General features: G+C 36.4%; 1 protein-coding gene across 1 annotated transcript; it reads left to right on the top strand.

Annotated features, from left to right (window-relative positions):
• Positions 1–7,893: 7,893 nt before the first annotated feature.
• Positions 7,894–21,011, top strand: Smp_140440 (hypothetical protein; the record flags this gene model as incomplete). Its single annotated transcript, XM_018791631.1, has 7 exons — positions 7,894–8,052; positions 8,085–8,468; positions 9,445–9,669; positions 12,599–12,777; positions 13,870–13,984; positions 18,382–18,741; positions 20,765–21,011. The coding sequence occupies 7 exons, from the start codon at positions 7,894–7,896 to the stop codon at positions 20,903–20,905; spliced, it is 1,563 nt and encodes a 520-aa protein (XP_018645237.1). The 3' UTR covers positions 20,906–21,011.
• Between the last annotated feature and the right edge of the window lie 1,425 nt (positions 21,012–22,436).

The raw sequence follows: 22,436 nt of genomic DNA, 5'->3' as shown, positions 1-22,436 counted from the left end.
AATTAGTAAGTGTGGTCGTATGCAAGCATCAAAGGTAGCTCCATTTAAGTGTCTCTCCTTTTTATGGTTGAAATCCAAAGCGTAAACGATACTTGTGTCTTCTTTAACTAGTTTCCAAATTGTTCCTCCAAGTGTGTGACCTGTTAGAAAATATTATCTGTCCAAGTTACATACCAGAAGGAAGTGGGGTTATACATAAACCATGGCCACGACCATGAAGACTGATTGTTTGCTGATACTTAACTTGATGCACATGATCGAAGGCTAGATCAACATCATCTAACGTGTAGTGGCTAAAGTCCTCAGAAGCATGTCTTGACTGGAAAAAATCATACATAAACATTTGTCCCATTTTGTAAACAGGAGTCGTGGCATACACCGGACAGTTAAGTCCACACGTCCCAACAAGATATGGAAGCAACCCGAGGTGTCTTAGACTTTGATGACTAAGAAGCACGGCATCAACATGCTTAGCCCACTTTGACACCTCTTTCACATAGTCACTATCCAGTTTCTCACACCAACCACAGTCAAGAAGACAGTGAAACTCATCTACCTGGAAATCATATATTATTTGTTGTAATAATTCACCTGAAGTAAGTAACAAGGTGAACCATTATCACCAGCCCCCGAAAGCGTGTGCAACTTGATTATAGAAGTTGCCATCCTACAGGCACAACGACCTTGAGTTCATATGTATCTGTCCTGAGGAATATTCAATATCTAATCATTCAAATAAGTTGAAATAACCCAGACACTATGTCTAATAAGAACGAATTGATAGCGTCCCTAGGATGGAACCAAAATACCTACAACAAACAAGAATAAAATGTTTCAGGTAGGTATGAGATGCCGCCCCATGTTCTTAAAGTTATATCAAGTTTCTTCGCACAGAACTTGTAATGGTAAATAAATTCTCGAAATCAATAGTTCTGCGGGTCTTCGACATATGATGCTGACCGTATTATTTTGGCCAGGCACACCAAGGTGAAGGTGCTGGGTCACGCATCCGCATCAGATCATGAGCGGGTATGCTATGCTACTCAGCCTTACAACTGCTAACCAGCATAGATAAAATGCTTCTCGACTTATCAATAACCTTACATATATGCCCCCGAATTCCTGCACTTCTGACTTCTAATTTGACTGGATCGGTATACTTCGATTATAAAGGTGTTACGTGTTGTTTGTGCAAAAACTCACACTCTGGTGCCAGAGTTCTCTCCAATTCTTCAGGTTACCAAAGAATTGATCTTTCACAAAGTACTCATTGAAGCAAACCATCTATGTAAACTATAAAAGCTTGAATCCTTGTGAATCTGTTGTAATATTTGTTTGAAGACGAGCATATAATTACAGAGATCTACGTTCAACATGTAAAACTCGGAAGTCAAAAATGGTGAACGCGGGAACAGTTAAACGATATGTTTCGGATCAGCCTTGCATGCGTAACGATTCTGTGTAACTTATCCCAATTCACATTAAATGTATCCGTCCACATCCGACCCAAATCCGTTCTTCAGTAGCGCTAAACATCGTATTGCTGGCTGTCACAAAGAATGATTCAGTATAGGAAATGGTGTGAATTCCATGTTAGATTTTACAGTCATATCATGACGAATCTACGAAATCGTGATTAAGTCTTTTTTATAGTAACAAAGATAAATGTACTAATACCAAATAAGACCATATTTCTACAAATCCATGCAAAGAAATCCAAAGATTTCACATAGTCATATGTGCTATTATAATTTTTTGAAGGTAGTGGGGAAGGGTTTACTGGTCTGAAGTTAGGTGAACCGTTAAATCAACCTCTCTTGAAGACATGGGTGATGTATGTCAACTTTTCCATGCCTAACACCACTTCTTGTCTTACAGAATGCGAGAACAGTGAATTAAAGAACGTTAAGAGAAGTGAAGAAGCTTCTCTCAGTACATCGGAGTGGATCTCACCAGAAGCAGATGTGTCCCTATAGTGCAGCCACGCTCTGCGTTGCAGCAATTCCGCGCTCAGATTGGTTAAACTAAAGATTATGAACTAACTTGGGGTGATGCTGGAGTGACCCTGAGAAAATTTCCTTACTGTCTATTTTCAAGAGGGTTATAATTTAATGTAGGAATTTGGGACTAATATTTAGAGTTAGAAGTCAAGGTTGAGAATTATGATAGAGGTTTACCTCAAGAGCTGATATCAACTAGAATTGCAAAATTCTAATTAACCGTATAGATGAATGAATTTGGCCTCGAAATCCTAGACCTGCTATATTTGGTTTCATGAGTTCATACATAAACTACTGTCTCGCTTCCTGTAGACTGAAGCAAAGGTCCCTTCCCACGTTAGCTATGGATGCCAACTGAAAGGCTTGGAAACACTAACAAAACACTAGCTTTTGACAGCTTCTTTATTGTTGCTCCTACGTGATTTATTCTACCTTCTATGTGGGCAGACAGTTCCAGCTGTTATGTATATTGATACTTTTCCTTGTCCAGTATCTATGCGTTAACATTAAGGGTCTCTTCCATATGCTCTGTATGTCTATCAATCTCGAACCTACTTAGCTATCCATTCGCTTGAGAATTGTATAGTCTGTTTCCGTAAACAATATGAACCCACTTGATAACAGTCAGCCGACTGATATGCAGTCCAGTTATTTTATCTATTTGTCCTTCACTTGCATGATTGTCGGAATAAAATTAAGTGGATGAAAGGAAGGAATACTCATTCCTATTAAACTTAGGCTATTTAATTCAATCTTTTATTAATTTAGTATCAATCATCACTTATGCAGTTAGATATAAAATTCATAGGCATCAAGCTGGAGTTGAACACAGGCACTGCAAGCTACGCACCAACAAGTTCGTCACCAACTGGCCCATTAGGACCTAAAAACCAGAGGATGACAGGCTTGTCCTGTTGAAAAGGAGCCGTATGATGAGATAAACTTTTCAGATTAGTGAAGAATCTGTCCATTAGCTTAATCTAGTGCCAGTCCCTACATTACCCTGTCACCATCTCCCTAGGACGGCTTCTAGGTTATCTAGTTGCTGGTCCGCTTGTATTTCACTCGGTACTATATTTTAGGCTTTGGCAGCCTGAGGATGTGTCTACGGATGATCATAAGTTTACTGAAGATTGTTATAACCACTTATAGGACAGACTGACTAGCAAATAAGACCATGTACGGGTGAAATTACCGCGGAATAATTGTATACTAGGCTTCCCAACCTATGTGCTAGCGATCATTTTATGAAACGGACGAATCTAGGAGTTCGCATTTTCAATCTCCTTAGTCCAACCAAATACCGCTCTTCGTTAGATGATCCCTCTGAGCAACATATAAATACTTTGAGATCATCAAACACTTGAGGGACGCGTGTCTGTAGTGGTATTGGTCCAAACCACACAATCCTTACCGCTGAGCATGAGATAACTAGGAAAATATATATTCAAGACATAACGTGGAGAGAGGGTCAAAAAAGGTGAACGCGGGAATATTCGATTCAAATGAATTTAATGGGATAGTATTACTCAGCCTTGCAGATGTGGTCATTCTGTATTACCTGTTTTTACTCACATTAAATACATCATTCTATCTTTAGCCTAAATGCGTTCTTTAGAAACTTGAGGCATCATACTGCTGATTGTTACGATACGACGAGTCAGTTAACCCATTATTTAGTCGTTTGCGTTGGTTGACCGACTAAAGCAAACATGACGTGTAGTTCGATATTTAGACTTTCGCGGACTTTCGAAGGTGAACTCTGATTTCCTTCATTTAGGTTAACGGGTGCATAGATGTTGCTGCTGATGATTCCGAAGAAATACTGTTGTGTTCAGGGAAGCTGAGCTTGGAGACACGAGTGTGTCAAATATGCTAATGAGTCAACTTGAGTTAGCCGCGAATTATTTGACACTTTCGTAACCATAAATGAACAATTTAATAAACTTAGGCTATTAAGCTATTAAGCCTATGTATTTTAAATGATAACAAAGCTTCCTAGACTCTTGAATAGGTTATGAAGAACAACTGAATACTGAGCAAACTAGAGTGTACTTAGTAAGGTGAAGAAGAAAGTGAAGATGTGGTGAAAATCAAATCAAGTTCATAATAAATTCTATTTCTAAGAGGGCCTCCAGACATCTTAAGGGAGATAAATAACATAGATTCCATGGACTCATCTTAATTAGCAACGATATAAGATCCGTCAGGAGACTAACAACTCAAAACTCAGGCAAGGCGGCTCACTTTTTAGAAGAGAGGACGGCAACTAATACTCCAAACCTACGAATTGTTTATGAGCACCATATTTCCAATTTGTCCCTGTTGAATAATAAGTATACTGTGTATATGTTTATTTAAAGACAACTTACTAAAATGGTCTTCAGAGTGCTGAGAAAACGCGTTATACGGCTGATATACTGGTGCGAAAATGATGCGTATTAGCGAATACTTTAATACAACTGTAGGGCCAGTGAAGTGACACTAAGCCCTGGCTAAATCATCCAGAAGTTTGGTCACTGATTATTGAACAGTTTGACGAACATGGCCAAGATCAGGGACAGCCAACTCTCATTTGTTAATTGAACGTCACAGACTTCATCATGAAGCGGTGGTTGCGTTGTTACTGTACCCCTTCTTACTAGTACATTCCAGTAATAAGCGTTATGTCTTAGTTATACAGTAATCAAAATAACCACAGTACCTGGATATGACGAAATGGTAATCCATGTCAGGCATTAACTGCAAGATGGGATTTTGACGTCAACTGGGAAGTTACGACGTTCCCCTGTGACTTAGGTGATCCTCAAGTCGTCGACACAGATCATCAACGTTGATGATCTACACAACGATACTGTTGGTTCAATTACTCAACAGAATATCGTAGGCTTCCTAACTAGAATGGACTAGCAAGTATTTTTCATCGAAGGATGAATTCTTATCCACGTTTTTTTGAAATTACTGAAGCGGCAAATAATTCCCCAAAATCAACAGTTCTGTGAGTCTTTGATAATTGATGCTAAATGCATTAGTTTTGGTGGGCTCATCTAACTCAAGGTGATCGGTCAACCATCCGCACCAGATCACGAGTAGGTGAGACGGGCTACACATCACTTTCAACCACAAACCAGGTTGGGCCAAACGTTCATTGACATACTAATAGGCTTCTTAACACAGCTTCGAACTTCTTCATTTCTGACTTCTAATTTGAATGCGTTTGAATACTCCGACTGTAAATGTGTGAGTGATTAATTCTTTGACGAACTCCGAATACTTGTGAAATTCTTATGACAATTTTTTTAACCGTTTCTAGGATCATAAAGATATTATGGATACCCGTAACACCTTTGTGATCAAAAGGTCACACGAATAACGAACTAATATTCTAGAATGAAGCAGTTCGGAGATACATTTGTAGGTACTGGATATCAAGAGATGAAAATAAATCTAAGACAACTCGTTCTGGAAGAAGAGTAAGATTTCCAGAACATTTAAACGACTATTGCCCGTAGGACACAAGCTTTATCCCGATTTTCCTTTGCATCATATATTTAAAAAATTTAATATGCTCATTTTTATACATTTATTCCAAAAAAATATTTTTTACCGATAAACGTGTATTTTCTATAGAAAACATTTTTTTTAATCGCTTTTACGTTGTCGCAAGCATATTGGTTTATTTACTTTTTTCGCTCACCTTGTGTCTTTACGCAAGTACGAGTGTATTACGACATGAACTCACACGTTCTATCTCTTTCTTTTCCGGGACGTCTGGAAAAGAACGATGAAGTTTATGAAGAACCGAGATTTCGATCGTACTTTGTTTTACGATTACTATACTGTATTTCATGTCTCCTTATAGTAAAGAAAGATGGCCAGTCTCTGCTAAACATACAAGCTATCAGAAGAGTGCTTACCAACGACAAACTCCTTGGGTTCGAACATCTGGCCGGCCACGTTGTAGGGTAATAACTACCTAACTTAGGGGGAGTGATCTGTAGCTGTAAATAATTCCCTTAAATCAATAGCTCTGTAAGTGTTCGACATTGGATGCTGACAACATTAGTTTTAGTGGACTCGTTTAGCTGAAGGCGCTCGGTCATGCATCCGTACCAGATCACGTTACAGCACGGCCTGGGAAACATCTCTTACGATCATTAGCCAGATTAGATCAGTCACTTCTCGAGATGTTGATAACCCATTAAATATATCTTCCAACCTCCTCGCTTCTGACTTCTGGTTTAAACTGGGTGGGCGTGATTCGATTATATAGTGTTTTACTGGTAAAGAGTTGCCAAGCTACAATACTGGCGTCATGACATTATTATTATTTGTAAAATTTATTTTTATTGTCTTAATTTTGTTATCATTTGTTTGTAATTTTCTACCTCTTTCCGTTTGTATTCTTCACTATCTATTTACTTACATACTTCTTATTACGTAATGATTTTAATGTTTTGTGATTACTATTCTAGCCTATTTACCCACGTTTGACCTCTTATTTCTTATGTTTAACTATTGATAAGACTTTTGTTATCGTAATTTATCATTCTTACTACTATTAGTACATCTGTCTTCCCACTATCAACTTGTACTTTTAACTATTATGCTTGGGTACGTATTCTATTTCATTGTGATTATTGACTCAAATAGCCTTGATTGATCTAACTTTTTCATATAAATATTCATGTATATTAGAGTAAAGCCTGATGACGATCTAATTGAAAACAATTGTTCGCTTACATGTGTTGTTCTAATTTTCACAATGGGAATCTTTAATACTGGGGTATCTTTAGCATGATTTACGCTGACCACATGTTGCTACATATATTTACCTGAGATACCCAATAGTGGTATGATCTAAATACATGACGGAACGCCTTCGGATAGTGGTGTCCGGCTAAACCCGTGAGGTCAGCATCAATTTTGAATACTTATGGAACCGTTTAATCGGGTATTCATTTGCCACAAAAATGGAAAACTTCAAGCATTGTTGCATCAGTCATTTGCGAACGCAGAATCATAGACTTGAAGCAGACAAGTGATGAAATTAATTGAACATAAATCAATATATGTTTTCATGAAGCTTGGCCTCGTTATTGCATTATTGATGGAAAATGACAAACAAGGCGCCTTTTATAAGTAATGCGCAACCAATAGGATGGGCGTCTCTGAAACCAGTCGGCTGTTGGTTAATTAAACCTATAACTGTAAGTCCGAAAGCTCCTCAGTCACCAGCTGATGTCATTTCGTAACGAAAATCGGCGAGACTATAACTTATGGACGACCTTTGAACGAATCTTAAGTGACGGTGAGAAATATTAGCCAATCAGAAGACAGTATAGAGTAAAAATATATTATACAACACCAACAAATTACAGTGGGTACACTTCTTTTACATGGCCAAAAACTTGCCAAGGTTAAAAAGAGGTTCAGAGGTTTTAAAATCGTAATGCATAAGGTAGAGTATCTCATACATATGACTCCATAATACTCGGTCTCTGGAGCCATGATAAGGTGACAAAGACCCTCTCAGCCTTGATGACATAGCTTCAATATTGTTTGTATGTACTCCAGTTGCGTAAGTTTGTCATTTTTATTACGCATATATTAATACAATACTCATACCTCTGAACATGTTCGACTGAAGACACATAAACATAAGCACAGAAACGACTGGTAAAATGCATCCAGTCGATTAATTCTGAATTAGCCTTATTTTGTTGTGAAGTTCATGTATTTTGTCAAGAAAACCAGCCATATCCAATATTTAAAACTAATGATTACCTGGTATTTTTAAGTTATAGATTTCATCCGTCATCCTAGCCAAAGCGTTTCCAACTACTAGCCGATTATCTTCGCTGTTGTTTACATTTGTGTGCCTTCATATACGATGAATGAAGATATATGTTCTAGTAAAAGTGAAGTAGATATGGTGTGTAATGCAGAATCTGATGTGGATCCATTTATTGATAATAATGCCACTATGACCACTGGAGCGGTTGCTCGTATACTGAAAGAATCCGAATCAATGAAATCAACTCAACTTCAAGTAGCTAAGTTTTCTGTAAAGCATTGGCATAGGTTGTTGAAAATGTCGCGCAATCATCAAGAAGTCTACTTAGTGAGGATAGCAGCAGTACAAAATCTTCAATTAAGGCGGCTACTTGTTCAACTTCAGAAGATCCTTGCTGGACAAATGACTTGTTGCATATTTTTGTTCTTAGCGAGGCTGGAAAACCCATATATTCACGGTACGGAAATGAAAGTGATCTATCCTCCATAATGAGCGTTATGCAAGCCCTTGTTTCTTTCGTTGCGAATTCTGGAGATGAGCTTCAACTAATCAATACAACTGACAAAAAGTTCTTGTTCGTTTGTCGGTCGCATCTTATATTAGTGGCATTTAGTCCAATTTCTGAACCCACTTCACATTTGCTCATTTGCCTCGAATATGTATATAACCAGGTTTGTTACGGTGTCTTTTATTTTGCACTTATTTTACACCTCTTGGAAGTTCCACTTGTTAAAAATGTTGTAAAGTAAAAGTAAAGATTTTTTGTGTTCAGTTTACAACCATACTACTTGAAAGCTAGTGATCTTACCAAGTTGCCTAAATCAAAATAAGCGAAATAGTTCAAATCTGGAGCCTATTCAAAAGTTCAATCTTTTGATCACTAGGCCTACGCCATGCACTAAGTTATTAAGATAAGGTTACACATCAGAGTATTTAGTGAGTAAAACAACCATACAATATGTAGGATTCAGTCAACAAGTAATAAGCTAATTGAATGAAGAAGGGATTGATCTAAGATTTTTGAGATCGCGATCATACCTGGATATGAGGTTAAAATGTTCCTGATACACATCGTCTAGGATTCTTCATTGGTCGCATAAACGGTGACAATTTAACGGACATGAAAAAGTACTTTTTGAAGATGACTTTGGACTGAAGAATCGTCACCATTGAATAAACATTTTTAGTATAGTGTTTTGCCGTAAAAGATCTACAATGCATTCATTGCTATCTAATTCCAACTTTGTCGTATACTCTTGAACTGTTTTGGATATACAAATATATCCCTATCAATATATTATTATTAATCTCTGTACCTTACTTATTGTAGTTAACAATGTAAGCTGGTTAGACAACCTATCCTTCTTTTGAGATAAGTGAGATAGTAGTTTTAGTTTGAAATCTATGCTCGTAAGGGTTTAAAAGATAACAGCATCTCATAAAATGAATGAAGAATCATTTAATCCTAGGTTAAGATCTATCAAGTTATGTGAATATCTCCAAGTTGAATATAATCATAAAAAGGAAGTTGTCTTCGCAACCTATAAAGTGCATTTGGTTTATATTAATTTTTGCAGAGCAATTACACGCTGTCAATCGATAAAGTCGGTATCTGAATTCTATTATATGGTTTTGTCAAAATTCTAGATAATAAGCTCATTAACTTTGCAAAGAGTGGAGAAACAGTTTACAAGACATGCTAACTTGGATTTACGCAAACTCCTTGTTGGAGATAATCGACTTTTATCTTCTATCATAAATCGCGTAGAAGAGACTTTTGGGGTATTTTTGAATGCAATCAGCTGTACACCACTTTCGGAAAATAACAGAGCTGCAATATCACAGATTATCTGTCAGAATGCTAAATTACGTGTGAGTTAGTTTTGTTAAATATATGCTTTACAGATTTCTCAAGTAAGTTTTATTTATTATCTAAACATGATTATTGGTACTAAGAGGCCATAAAATAAATACGCATCACACAATAAAAACTAGGTTGTAAAGAATTAAAAAAACTGAAGTGAGTATATTAAAAAGACTAACTGAAAACAAGTAATAAGAAAAGCAGTTTAGTCAAGAAAAACAGTGAAAAAGAATTCTTTAAGTTAAAAATGTTCCTTTCACTTTCTACAGAGAAAGTAAAAAGAAACCATAGCAGGATGGCTAATGGCTTCTCTTCTGAGCCATGTCTGAAGCCACGGTTGCTCCATCTCCAGCACATCCACCAGAGAGCTATGAAGGACTGACAGATGCTAGTCATGCACGGTTTTCTTTTGTACCACGGGACTATTTCATCGAACGAACACCACTGTTTTCAAATAGTCCTAGCATCGTCAAATAATCAACGATGTGGAATCCTCTGGGACAACACTCGTAAGACGTGTCCAAGTCACAGATTTCCATGTTTCATGACGATAACACCAAGTGAATTATCGTCGCTGTGCACGAACGTACGCTTCCGTACCTTCTTATTAATAACACGGTGTTGGCACCTGATGTTAACAGTACTTCGGAGACAACGATAATCGAACACAGAGCCACTTAACATTCTCATATAGCATAGAACAAAACTGCTCTCACCTTCTTATTATAGACCCGACCTTCTACAGTCAGATTGACATCATAAGGGCGCCAAAGATGGCCCATGTTGACATAGGCCTCTCTGGCGTTCACTACCTGTAAATTAATCTCATCTTTCTCGCCACTCCTTGCATTTACACAGAGACCTGAATACTAGGACTTTTGAACTACTCCGTACCACGACTGAATGCAGTCTTGTGAAAGTACTTTGCAATTAGAATGTACAAGGCTTATGCCATATCTACTGGCAATGATTCAAGGGACTACTTATAGATCATTGTGCTATGCTATAATCTGCGTCGAGTTTTCTTGTTTGTGTGACTAAAACACTGTCACAGGAATTCAGCATAAACCAGCAGTAAAATACTGTTATTTGCTGTAGAGTCAGTCACATAACGAAGGATTATTAACTCGTCATACTTCATATTGTCCTATTTATGTAGATACTGATGAAATATTGTTGTTCTACGTAATATAGCCAATAATATCGAACAACGAAGACAAAAACTATGGTAAAATACCAACGTTCTTCCTTATAAAACCGCTGTTAGCCTGAGTAAAAGAGACTAAAGTTACTAAAAATATTGATTCTGATTAATAATTCACGAGTTGCAAATTTTCAAGGCGAACATATATGTATTATTCTTTTTATCATGGTATGTCACTGTAATATGATAGCTTTCTTCAGTTAATATTGGAAGTTGAAATTCAACTTATCAGCTATTGAAGGGGAATTAATTTTTATTAGATCACCTACCAGAGCCTCTAAAATGAATATTTTAAGTCTATTAGTTTAAATCCTGTCGTTGAGTCCAATTTCACGCATTACTTCTGCATAGTCTCGGAGTTTCAAGGCTAAAAGCCATTCGATATAATTTTATTATAAATAAATATTACAGAAAGTTTAATATGGGATGTCACACATAGGTTGTTCTCTCAGTTAGTTAGTCAGTCACAACGTGGAACTTCGTACGTGCGTACATCAGTTCGAGTTGCCATACTACATTAACACAGATTTTTATTATTTATTATTTATTTAAACACATAAATATTGGTACAAGGAAGCACCAGATACATATGCGCCTCACAAATCTCATTCGATTTGTGTGAGGGCTGTGATACTGCCGAGGTGCCCGAACTAAAGCAGGTGGTTTTATTAGGGGGCCACACCTGAAGCCTTTGACATGAAGGTCTAGTCCACAAGGCAGTGGAGCATCGTGAGGAGATGCAGTCCCATGGTAGCCGGTGATCAACGATTGATTCGTACGCCATTTGTTCCCTCAGGATACTGAAGCCCATGTGCACCATTGGTTTGGAATCAGAGTTTTCCAACTCCCCTAGGTGGACCCTCCATGTCCACCAACCCGGTTAAAGCGCCGTACATTCGCTTTTCGTCCTCTCACTTTTGTGAACAACACCCCCACCACGAGAAGGCAGTGAGTAGGACTTCCCTGGCAGAGGCTATATATTCGCGTGGTCATGTGAGAGCATTTCGAGAGGGAGAGCGAACTCTCCCCACTCTTGGCCGTACCAGGGCATTTGGGGGCGATTCAAATCCCATAGTGGTAGAAGTAGTAAGAGTATAAGCAGTAATCTGAAAGATTAGGGTTTGAACATGTTATTCAAGAAGTATAATCCAGTGAAGTAAATTTGAAAAGGGAAGAAAAGATAGGGACATGAAAAATGCAGAAGATCAGAATTCGGGAGAACACAAACAGTGGATACACCTTCGCCATTGCAAACGATTTTGAACCATGTCATTCAAAGTCTCTTACCATCGTTTGCTATCATCTCGCGGATCCCAACCAGGTAGTCTACACCTACCAATATGGCTCAGTCCACGTGTCAGTGACTTCATTGATTTGTGCCACGTTTTGGTCTGGCCACCCCTAGCTTTCTTCCAACCTACTCCTACAACATAAAACACTGCACGTCGGGGCAGTCGGTGGTTGGGCATACGTAACACGTGTCCCAGCCATCTCAACTGATGAAGTTTCACTACTTCATCAATCGATTTGCTATCCTTACCTAATACCCGTTTCCTAACAACCGCATTACTTACTCGGTGGTCCCAGGATATATGAGCAATGCTTCGAAGACATCTATGATCTAATATTAGTAGCCTACGAATATCTCTCAACTTGGAACGATTATCATTCTTATCATAAAAGGGTCATTTGACGCTAATTTATTTGATTTTTTATCATGACCTAACCTCTAGGGTTTGGTGTTCGGTATATTATTTCACAAAGACGATATTGTTAGCATTGTACGCATGAAGAATCAACATCTTTCCCCATCAGACATTCATGTACTTCTAAATCTAATTGGAAGTTCACAGTCTTTCAAATCGGCACAATCTCATTGGTTACCGATCTGTCTGCCTAAATTCGATGCTAAGTAAGTATAAAAATCATGATACAGTTATGAAAATAATCAGAGAGAACTAGTTGATATTCTGTTTTTAATTTATGAAACCAAAATTTGTCTAGTGTCTGGTTTTCTTTGACTAATCTTTTGCTCAAAGGCTTTTAGTGTTCCTGCATTTCCCTTGGATTTACTACGATCAAAAAGTAAGCAGTGTTGAAGTTACGTACAAAGCTCTAGACATTTACGGCAAATTAACTGATGATGTTTTGAAACTGTACTGATTGAATTATCCCAGTTATGTGTTTTGCATGTTATGTCATATTTTACTTCAACCTATAATATTGGTTGAAATAGCGTTAAGTTAGAAAATAGCTAAAGGTAAGCCATATTGACGTGTGGTACCATTACATGTTATCACTGAATATAGGTCTTTTTGAAGAGTAATGATGATGCAACCATTCTGGGTGCAGTCGTATGAATGCTACAAAACAGTGATTAGATACATTTAGTAACATTTTACAAGTCTGTCAGATGGACTTCTTGTGTATACCGCTCTGAATCTCAAATTTTCTTCTATTATCTATCGCCTGTTTTCCCTTTATAACTGTTATTGCTTTTATGAATCTATGCACTTATTATTTTTTTGTTAAATCTAAATGTGCCAACCCGAGCCCGTAGGTGTTTATGCAGAGATGTACATAAATATGTTTATTTTTATCTGTCCGTACTGCATTGTATGAAGGGTCTATGATAATTTATAATATTGTGTAACTATACCCAAAATATTCTTACTATTTCTCTTCACCTTTTCATATCATGGACCGATATTAGGTCACTGAAAACCAGGAGGTATGGACACATCATCTCACGTCGAGGTTTTTCAGCAATAATCACCCATGATTCTATACAAGGTTAGATCTCAAGATCTTTAGGTTGCATGTTGAGGACAATAACTCTAAAATAATGGGTTGGGATACAATGATATGCTACTTCAACTAATGCGCGATACAAAAACATTTCTGCTCATTAACTTAAATTATTATTTAGCTATTTTACTGCATTGACTTTAAATTATTGTTACTTCATTTAGTTTTTTCCATATGATTTTTATCTTAACTGTAGTGGGTTTTTATATGCCAGTGTTACTTATCTTAATGATACAACATTCATGGTCTTGCTTACTGTTGACAGTGAAAAATTTTATCCACTCAAGTCAATTACTGAAAAAGTATTCACAGTAAGTTTCCTCATGTATGTTAAACTAAGTATAAAAGCAATTTGTTACATGATCCAGTCGTATTTTTTCAACTAAATTAATTTTATCAGTTCGTCTATTTGCTTTAAGATGTTAACATTATTATGAAGATGAATATGTTAAAGTTTATATCCATTCGCATCTATTTTTAATTAACGTAAAGTGATGATAACGTGTAATTGAATTTACTTCTATGTGCACCTGTTATTGTCACTAAATTACAACAACTTTTTACTTCCTTCGTAATCATATCAGAGTAGGGAATGTTTAGTGAGATTACTTATTGTAAATAAATCAAAACTACCATGAATAATATTGGTACCACACTCTTCCCTTTCTGTATGTTTCATCCTTGACAACCCACTACATGAGTACAGTTTCCCGACCGTAGCTGCTACTTTGACAGATAAGATAGGAACAGAGGCTTCTTAAGCTAGGACTCTAAATTCTCGCGCCATGGATGTATGCTGCGTCTCCAAAACGCGCATATACGATCCAAGTACAGTCGTTCATTTGACGTGACCTTGTCAATGTAAAGAACCGCCGCGATTTACCGCTCAAGTATCTGTAGACCCCACTGCTACTCCCGCGACCTTGCGCGTGTGGGTATGGCATTAAGTTCTGAAGCAAAACAGGCTGTCAAACTGGATTCCAATAGACAGTCGCTTGTGCACTGTCTGACTAAACAGAACAGTACGAACTCGAAAAGACAGGACAACAATCCTCTTGTGATAATCACAAAGGAATCAGTTTCACAAATATATATTGTATAAAATATTAACCTAAATAATAATTCGACTTTTATCTAGAACTCGTGAAGAGCGAACCTGAGAAAACCAGGCTGGTTTGGACCTGGGCGTGAATTTGTTGACCAAATATTCACCCTTTGCCAGATTCTGGAACATAAATATACTTTTCGACTTCTGACTATAGTTGTAGTTCTTGACCATAAGGCGGAGTTCCACTCCGTTGGTCGTGAGGTCTGTGGTAATGTCTATTGTTGAAAAGCCTACCAAACAACTACACTAACCTTGTAAAGGCTTTCTACTTGAACACTACTGGTCTAGTCAGAGCTTATGGTGAACTGTCATCGGAACTGGTTACTTCAAGTGGTGTTCATCAAGGTTGTCTGCTCTCCCTATTGTTACTTAACTTTGTCATAGACATGCTTTTAGATACAACAATTTCACCTGACTTTTCAGGGATTAATCTTCTACAAGGATATTCACTTGCTGACTTAGAATATGTAGATGATATAGTTCTGTTTGACGAAGATGCTGACAAAATGCAGTCTCCTGACCACCTTGAGCAACAATGCAACAGCAGTTCGCTCCGTTCTACTTTTATGGGTATGAAACATGGTGATTAAGAATAGAGGATCTTTGTAGGTTGCTAGTATTCGACCATCGGTATCTTCAAAGCATTGCTCGCATATTTTGGGACTAACGAGTAAGCAATGGCTGGAATTAAGGACAGGGTGCTAGGTAATGGTGGCAAGCCGATTGATAAGGTAGTAAGTCTTCATCCACTGAGGTGTTTGGGACTTGTGTTAACTTATGCACAACCACCACCTACCTCGGTGGGTGACGTTTTCTGGTGTAGGAATAGGCTGGAAGAAAGCTACGGGCATCCCCCAGGGGCTTCCTCGTTAGAATCAGCGTGATTATAGTAAACGATGGTTGGATGCTGTATAAAATAGCTCAAAATCGCTCGCAAAGGCGCACGTGCATCCATACTTTGTCTTCCCTCGAATTCTGAGGTTCTAAATTCCTCATACCTTTGTTTTGTTTTTATTTCCCTAAATTTCTTTTTTTTCCGAGTCGTATCTTCGATGTTTAATCTTTCGTATTATTATTGATACTGTTAATACCTCTACTGTTCTGGGATTCAGCCTGAAAACTTCATCTCTACGCTAATGGAGTATTGCAACTTGAATTTATGTTCATACGTACAGGTTCTACGTTGTAACTGACTGAATAGTTTTCAATGCAACCTAAATTTAGAGTAGCAGCTTATAAAGTTGTTTATTGTTAAGTTGTCTTTAGTTTATTTTCGATCGTTGGTGGTTAGTATTAAACTAAAGCTCAATTAAAAGTTATTCTATTCGGGGAGTATTTGGATTTAGTTGCATTGGAACACTATCCATCTAGCTCATGATAACAGTGTTTAGTTCTCTAGAAATGACCATTAGTGTTCTAAATAAATTTTCCTAGTTCTTTTTAATATATAACTCCAGCTAAAAAAGACTAATAATTACTTCAGAAGTTTTGGTGTCAAGTCTATATTCAGACTAATCCTCTTTACTCAATCATCTCCCAATTTGTAGTTTTAGTTTGCCGTTTTTCATTTCAGAAAAACGTATATAGCTATCCAGTCAGTTATTTTTCTGTCACTATTTATCTACTGCTCCCTCCTAACTCCACATGTAGCCCTTCTAGGGTTACTGCCGGCCCCGAACGCGGGTTAAGGAAGAGGGCTGGGCATAGAATCGGCAACCCTGCCCTGTAGAAAACAATCTTGCTAGAAAGACGCTCACCAGAAAAAACAAATTCAACCATTTAAACTCTGACATCGGAGTTGAAGGATCTTCATTTAAAAGAATTATGACTCATGCTAAAAGCTGAGATTCTTCTTAAGTCACGAGGCCGATGCCCCTTCTAACAACCAGAGCAACAATCGATATAGGTACATGGAATGTCCGGACAACGCGAAAAATTAACTACCTGGGGAAACTAGAAGATACAACCTGTCGGTTCTCGGGATAAGTGAAACCCATTAAGAACAGTAGCGATTATAAGGAACAGTTTTGTGAGGTTGTAACACATTGTACAGAAGAACCCAAGGAAGGACCTGATCTGAATACACTGAAGCAGACAAGCAAGCAAAAGGGAGCATTAGAGCTGACAAGCAGAAATACGTGAAACACCTAGCATCAACATCGAAAAAAGCTTGAAGAGAAAAGAATATGAAGCAACTATACGACACAACGAAGAAACTAGAAGGAAATATAGTAAACCAGAGAGACTAGTCAAGAACAAAAGTGACAAGCCAATCACTGAGATTCAAGAACAGAGGAATAGATGGGTAGAAAACTTTGAGAAACTCTTGAACAGGCCAGCCCCATTGAATCCACCGGACATCTAAGCATCACCTATAAACCTTCCCATAATTGTCACTCCACTAACTATCGGAGAAACCAGGATGGTCATCGGACAAATCAAGTGTGAGAAAGCAGTAAGACCTGACAAAATACCAGCTGAAGCAATGAAGTCACACATAGAAGCAACTGCAAAGATGCTCCACTTTCTATTCAGGAAGATTTGGGAGGAAGAACAATTGCCGACAGACTGGAATGAAGGATACCTCATCAATATACAAAAGAAAGGAAATCTGAGCAAATGTGAGAACTACAGATACATTACACTACTATCGGTACCAGGAAAAGTTTTCAACAGTGTTGCTGAACCGGATCTAAGATTCAGTAGACACCCAGCTTCGAGATTAGTAGGCTAGATTCTGTAAGAATTAGTCATGCACAGACCTAATTGCGACACTACTGATCATCATTGAATAATTAATTGAATGGGATTCGTCACTATACATCAACTTCCTTGACTATAAGAAAGCATTTGACAGTGTGGATAGGAGAATATTATGGAACCTTCTTCGACACTATGATGTATCTGAGAAGATCGTTAACATCGTACACAATTCTTAGGATGGACTACACAGCAAAGCGGTGCATGGAGGACAGCTGACAGACACATTCCAAGCGAAGTCCGGAGTCAGATAAGGCTGTCTACTCTCCCCTTTTCTCTTCCTTCTAATGGTCAACTGGATTATGAAGACCTTCACTTCTCAGATGAAGTACAGAATACAATGGACAGCTTTTTTGCGACTAGACGATTTGGACTTTGTAGATGATCTAATTCTTCTATCCCATGCATACAAACAAATGCAAGTTGAAGACAACCAGTGGTAGCAGCAGCCTTCTGCATCAGTAGGCCTCACCATGCACAGGGGTGAGAGCAATATCCTCAAATAAAACGTCGAGAACGACAACTCAGTCAGACTTGGCGGAGACACTCTGGAAGAGGTGGAAACTTTAACATACCTGGTAAGCATCATCGATGAACAAGGAGGATCTGATGCAGATGTAAAGGCAAGTATTGGCAAAGCAAGAATAGCATTCCTACAGTTGAAGGACATATGAAACTCAAAGTGGCTGTCAACCAATATCAAAATCAGAATCCTGGTGATTAGTCTATGCTCCTTCACGAGGGGTAACAGGTGTACGTTATTATAAATTGGTCATTTTATGTTGCCTGTCAAATCGACAGTATCTGATTTTATTTTTGTTATTATCGTTTTATTACCAGCTATTAAATACTACAAATAATGGTAATCATTTATCTGCGATAATGTCTTCAAAGTTTCCACAAATTTCTGATATTGGCATTAAGAATTTACGGCATTTTGTATATAAATCTATTCCAATCGGTCAATATATTGCCAGTGAATGGACTGTACCCTATGCTATCGCTTATGAATTATCCACAGAATCTCCAGTTGGAATGGAACCCGAGAGAAAAACTAAACTTCTTAATGATAATGTTGTAAATAAATTACGTCATAATGTTTTGTTATCGTATAAACGACTTCATATGAGATTGCATTCCTCTGTAATACCAACAAGATTCATTTACAAAGTGACAAGTACCGAATTATTTTTTGGCTGGGTTAGTTTACTAGTTTTGTGCTTTTTTTGTTTTACACATAAATGGAATTCACACGATGATGATTTAATGTTATTGATCAACATTTGATCTACTTTACTGTTTTATTTTGAGTAATTACAACCTAATATAATTGTTAATGAAGTGTTAATTTAACGATTTGCAGTGTTATCATTTGTGCATCTATAAAAAGCCTATAAATTTAAATAAATTAGGTTATTTAAAAAGAAATTAGATAAAGAAATAAGCTATGTTGACAACTAAATACATTTGTCATATACGTGATAGATGATACACATTCTTTCTACACACAAGCCTAGCTACTCGACAGGAATTCCGGAGAATGAGAAAATAAGTTTATTTGTCTGAACCAAATAAAATGTATGTGTACTCACACATAAATTTAAATCTATGTTTATATTTCCCTTAGGAAATCTGTCCCCCAGTCAATCACATCTACTTATCATTTGCTGATTTCTGATTGACCTGTTGCATTAAATGACATTTAATAGCCTTCTCAATAGGTTCAAAATATGACTAATATTCATTGAAGGGATGAACACATATTGGTATATTCATGTAACGAGTTCTAAACGGGGAATAATTTTAAATAGGTATGTTATGAAATGTGGAGTGGTAGCCTAATGGTTATAGAACTTGGATTGCAGCCAAGTAGGTCGCAGGTCAGCACCCTGTTTTACCTATCTCTAATTGGTAAGCTGGGTAGTATCAATGATATTTGCACATAAGTAGTATCTCCCATAACCGGTTACGTCATTCTGTTCTTGGTGTAAACATCACTATCTTATCATTCATTATGTTACAAAACATTGAATCTGGAAGTGCAAATGATATGCTATCACTTATTTGTATATATTTTAGATGTATAGTGAAATCTTACGGTTTACTTTTTTTTAAAATGAATATCCAGTCAATTAAATCTTGATATTATGGTTAAATAACTACCATGTTTACTCAAGCTAGTCTATAACAATTTATTATAACAAGTATCTACCTACCTTTCATGGCTAAACCATTTTACGAGAGCCTCAAGTGCCCAATTTTATCGTAGCAATTTTTTTTATCTATTCAATCTCTACATTGTACATTTTTAGTCTATATTGTTCATTAATTTTAAGAGGTGATCCTTCATCAAATAATAATTTAATGTTTTATTAACTAAATTAAATCGAAATTTACCGCTGATAATATAGTAAATATATTTAATATGATGAATTCATTAAAATAGATTCATCTATTCAAGTAAGATTTCTTAGATATTTATTGATTAACAAAGTGATTGAAATAATACAAAAGAAGGTGGTAGATGAAAAATACTTAAGATAATAAGAAGAATTGGATAATATAACTATTGTTTTAAAGGTTAAAATTTCTGTTATGACTTTATAAAATAAAGGACGTATACTAATTCATTATTGATTTTTATGTCCGGCTTTTATCACATGGATTATCCACCAATCGAAATACGACTTTTCCAATCTTAACACTGTGCCAAATCAATGACGTTCAACTGGTATGAGTAGTCTAGCGTCTTTATTGGTCCTTTGTTCGTCCAGAACACCAGTTACAGCCTCTGCTATGCGAATCTACGCGAATCATTTATTTCAAGCATACTATGTTTATATACCAGACAGACAGACCGCGCATCACACCATAAAATAGAAAATAATATTTGTACAAGATCATGCCAAATGTGGCTGTGAACGTGGGATACAATAATCAATAAACTGAATATAATTTAGGGACAGTAATTCGTATAATAATAATTCATAGGTCAAAATGAAGCTTATAATAGGATGCATATATAGATATACACAATTTAGTTACACAATACTTAAACAATAAGAATATACATAGAATAACCGTCCATTAATAGGTCCCGGAAATCACCCATACTCATGTCTTCGCTAGGATATAACAATTTCACTAATATTTCTGTATGTAAATGCATGTACTCATAATACCAATTCAAATTTTCATATACCTTCTTTTTTTTTCTCTATAGAAAACAGATAATTTCGAATTATATGCCACATTAGAACCATTGATTACAATAACAGAATTAGGTGAAATTCGTAAACAATTATTAAAATGGATTGAATCAAAGAAAACACGATTTTTTATTTTATCATCTCCAACATTTTAGTTTTGTTATTTATCTTATCAATACTACTTATTCATTTTTTACATTCAAAAATGTATCACCATCTATTTCATTATTTCATTATAATAATGTGTTATAATATTGAATATTTATTTTGAACTAATTTGAAAAGTTTAAATCATCTAAAAGCACATTTAGAAGCTGTTCAACATTAATTCTAGGTTAATAGTTCATATTCAAATATTATATTAAGTAATTAGATTGTTTAACTTAATGTCGATTGACAAACTATTAAGTTTATATTAAGATTTATTAAGTAAACTTTATAATGATCTTAAGATTACAATATTTTCCAGGTAATTTTATTTTTTCTTACAATCTCTATAATAGGACTTGCAATAAGATATATATAGAGAGTTCATTCAATTTCAAATACAATATTTCAGCTGTAAAATGCTAGAAACATTAATTCATAACATATTAGCTCACTGATTATTAAAAATCTAAGTATTGTCTATAATTTATTCTATTTAAACACTAGGTTAATAGATAAATGTTTTTTGAATATTCATAGTGTCGTTAAGACCTCTTAATAATACTTAACAATTAATCTTTTCCCATCTAAAGTGGAAATTATATAGACAAATTAATATCACAATTGATTGATCACTGGGTGGTGATCAATGTCATGCGTGTCAAGTCCTTCTTAGTGCTGATCGAATGCTATCGATCACGTTGCAATGTGGCCACTAGTCTAAATGGCTCCACACAGCGTGCACTATGTTGAGATAAGATGGTGGTTGGAGGTGGTCAACAGGAAACCCTGGACCTGGGTTTCGTGCTACTTGGCACTCGTCAGCAAGGTGTACCTGTAATCTTGAGGGAACTGGTGCCCCCTGACGGATTCGATCCCGTGTCACCCAGCTTCACAGTCAGAAACGTTACCACTGAGCTATTCGGGCCGCGACCGACCTCTTGTAGGACTGAGATGTAGTCACAATTGATTGATCACTGGGTGGTAATCAATGTCATGCGTGTCAAGTCAAATTAATATCTATAATTCTATGCTTTATATTATCATAACAGCGTCAGTTCATTCACCTAGTAAACATTTTGTGATGTAATAAAGATGGTACTCAATTAATGCAAAATCTTTCATCAATCAAAAGATTTAATTATCATAGTTTCACAATTTACGAAAACAATTGAATATTATGATACAGTATACAGGTGTAAAGTGGCATTAATGTTTCTGTCAGAAAAAAACATGTTCTTTCATAACTATCACTAGAAGTTTACATAAAGTTTTATTATAACGCTGAACTCTGGAAACTCAGATCATAGGGTAGGCTTAAAGAAGACATATCTTCTGCTTACAACATTGAATTTCCTGCATCAATTGTTGGAGACGTTAGATCCCCAGAATTCACTTGGGAAAGGTCCTAATTTTTTAATTTTATTCTGAAAATTTGAATTTTATGTTTCCGCGTCAAGAAACGCTTAGTTGACCTACAGCTTACATTTCCAACTCGGAATTCCTTGACTGTCATCGGTTGACGGATTTTTTTACTGC

Source organism: Schistosoma mansoni, assembly GCF_000237925.1.
Source record: "Schistosoma mansoni, WGS project CABG00000000 data, chromosome 2 unplaced supercontig 0108, strain Puerto Rico, whole genome shotgun sequence".
NCBI classification, from domain to species: domain Eukaryota; kingdom Metazoa; phylum Platyhelminthes; class Trematoda; order Strigeidida; family Schistosomatidae; genus Schistosoma; species Schistosoma mansoni.
This window is presented reverse-complemented; position numbering and strand designations above follow the sequence as displayed.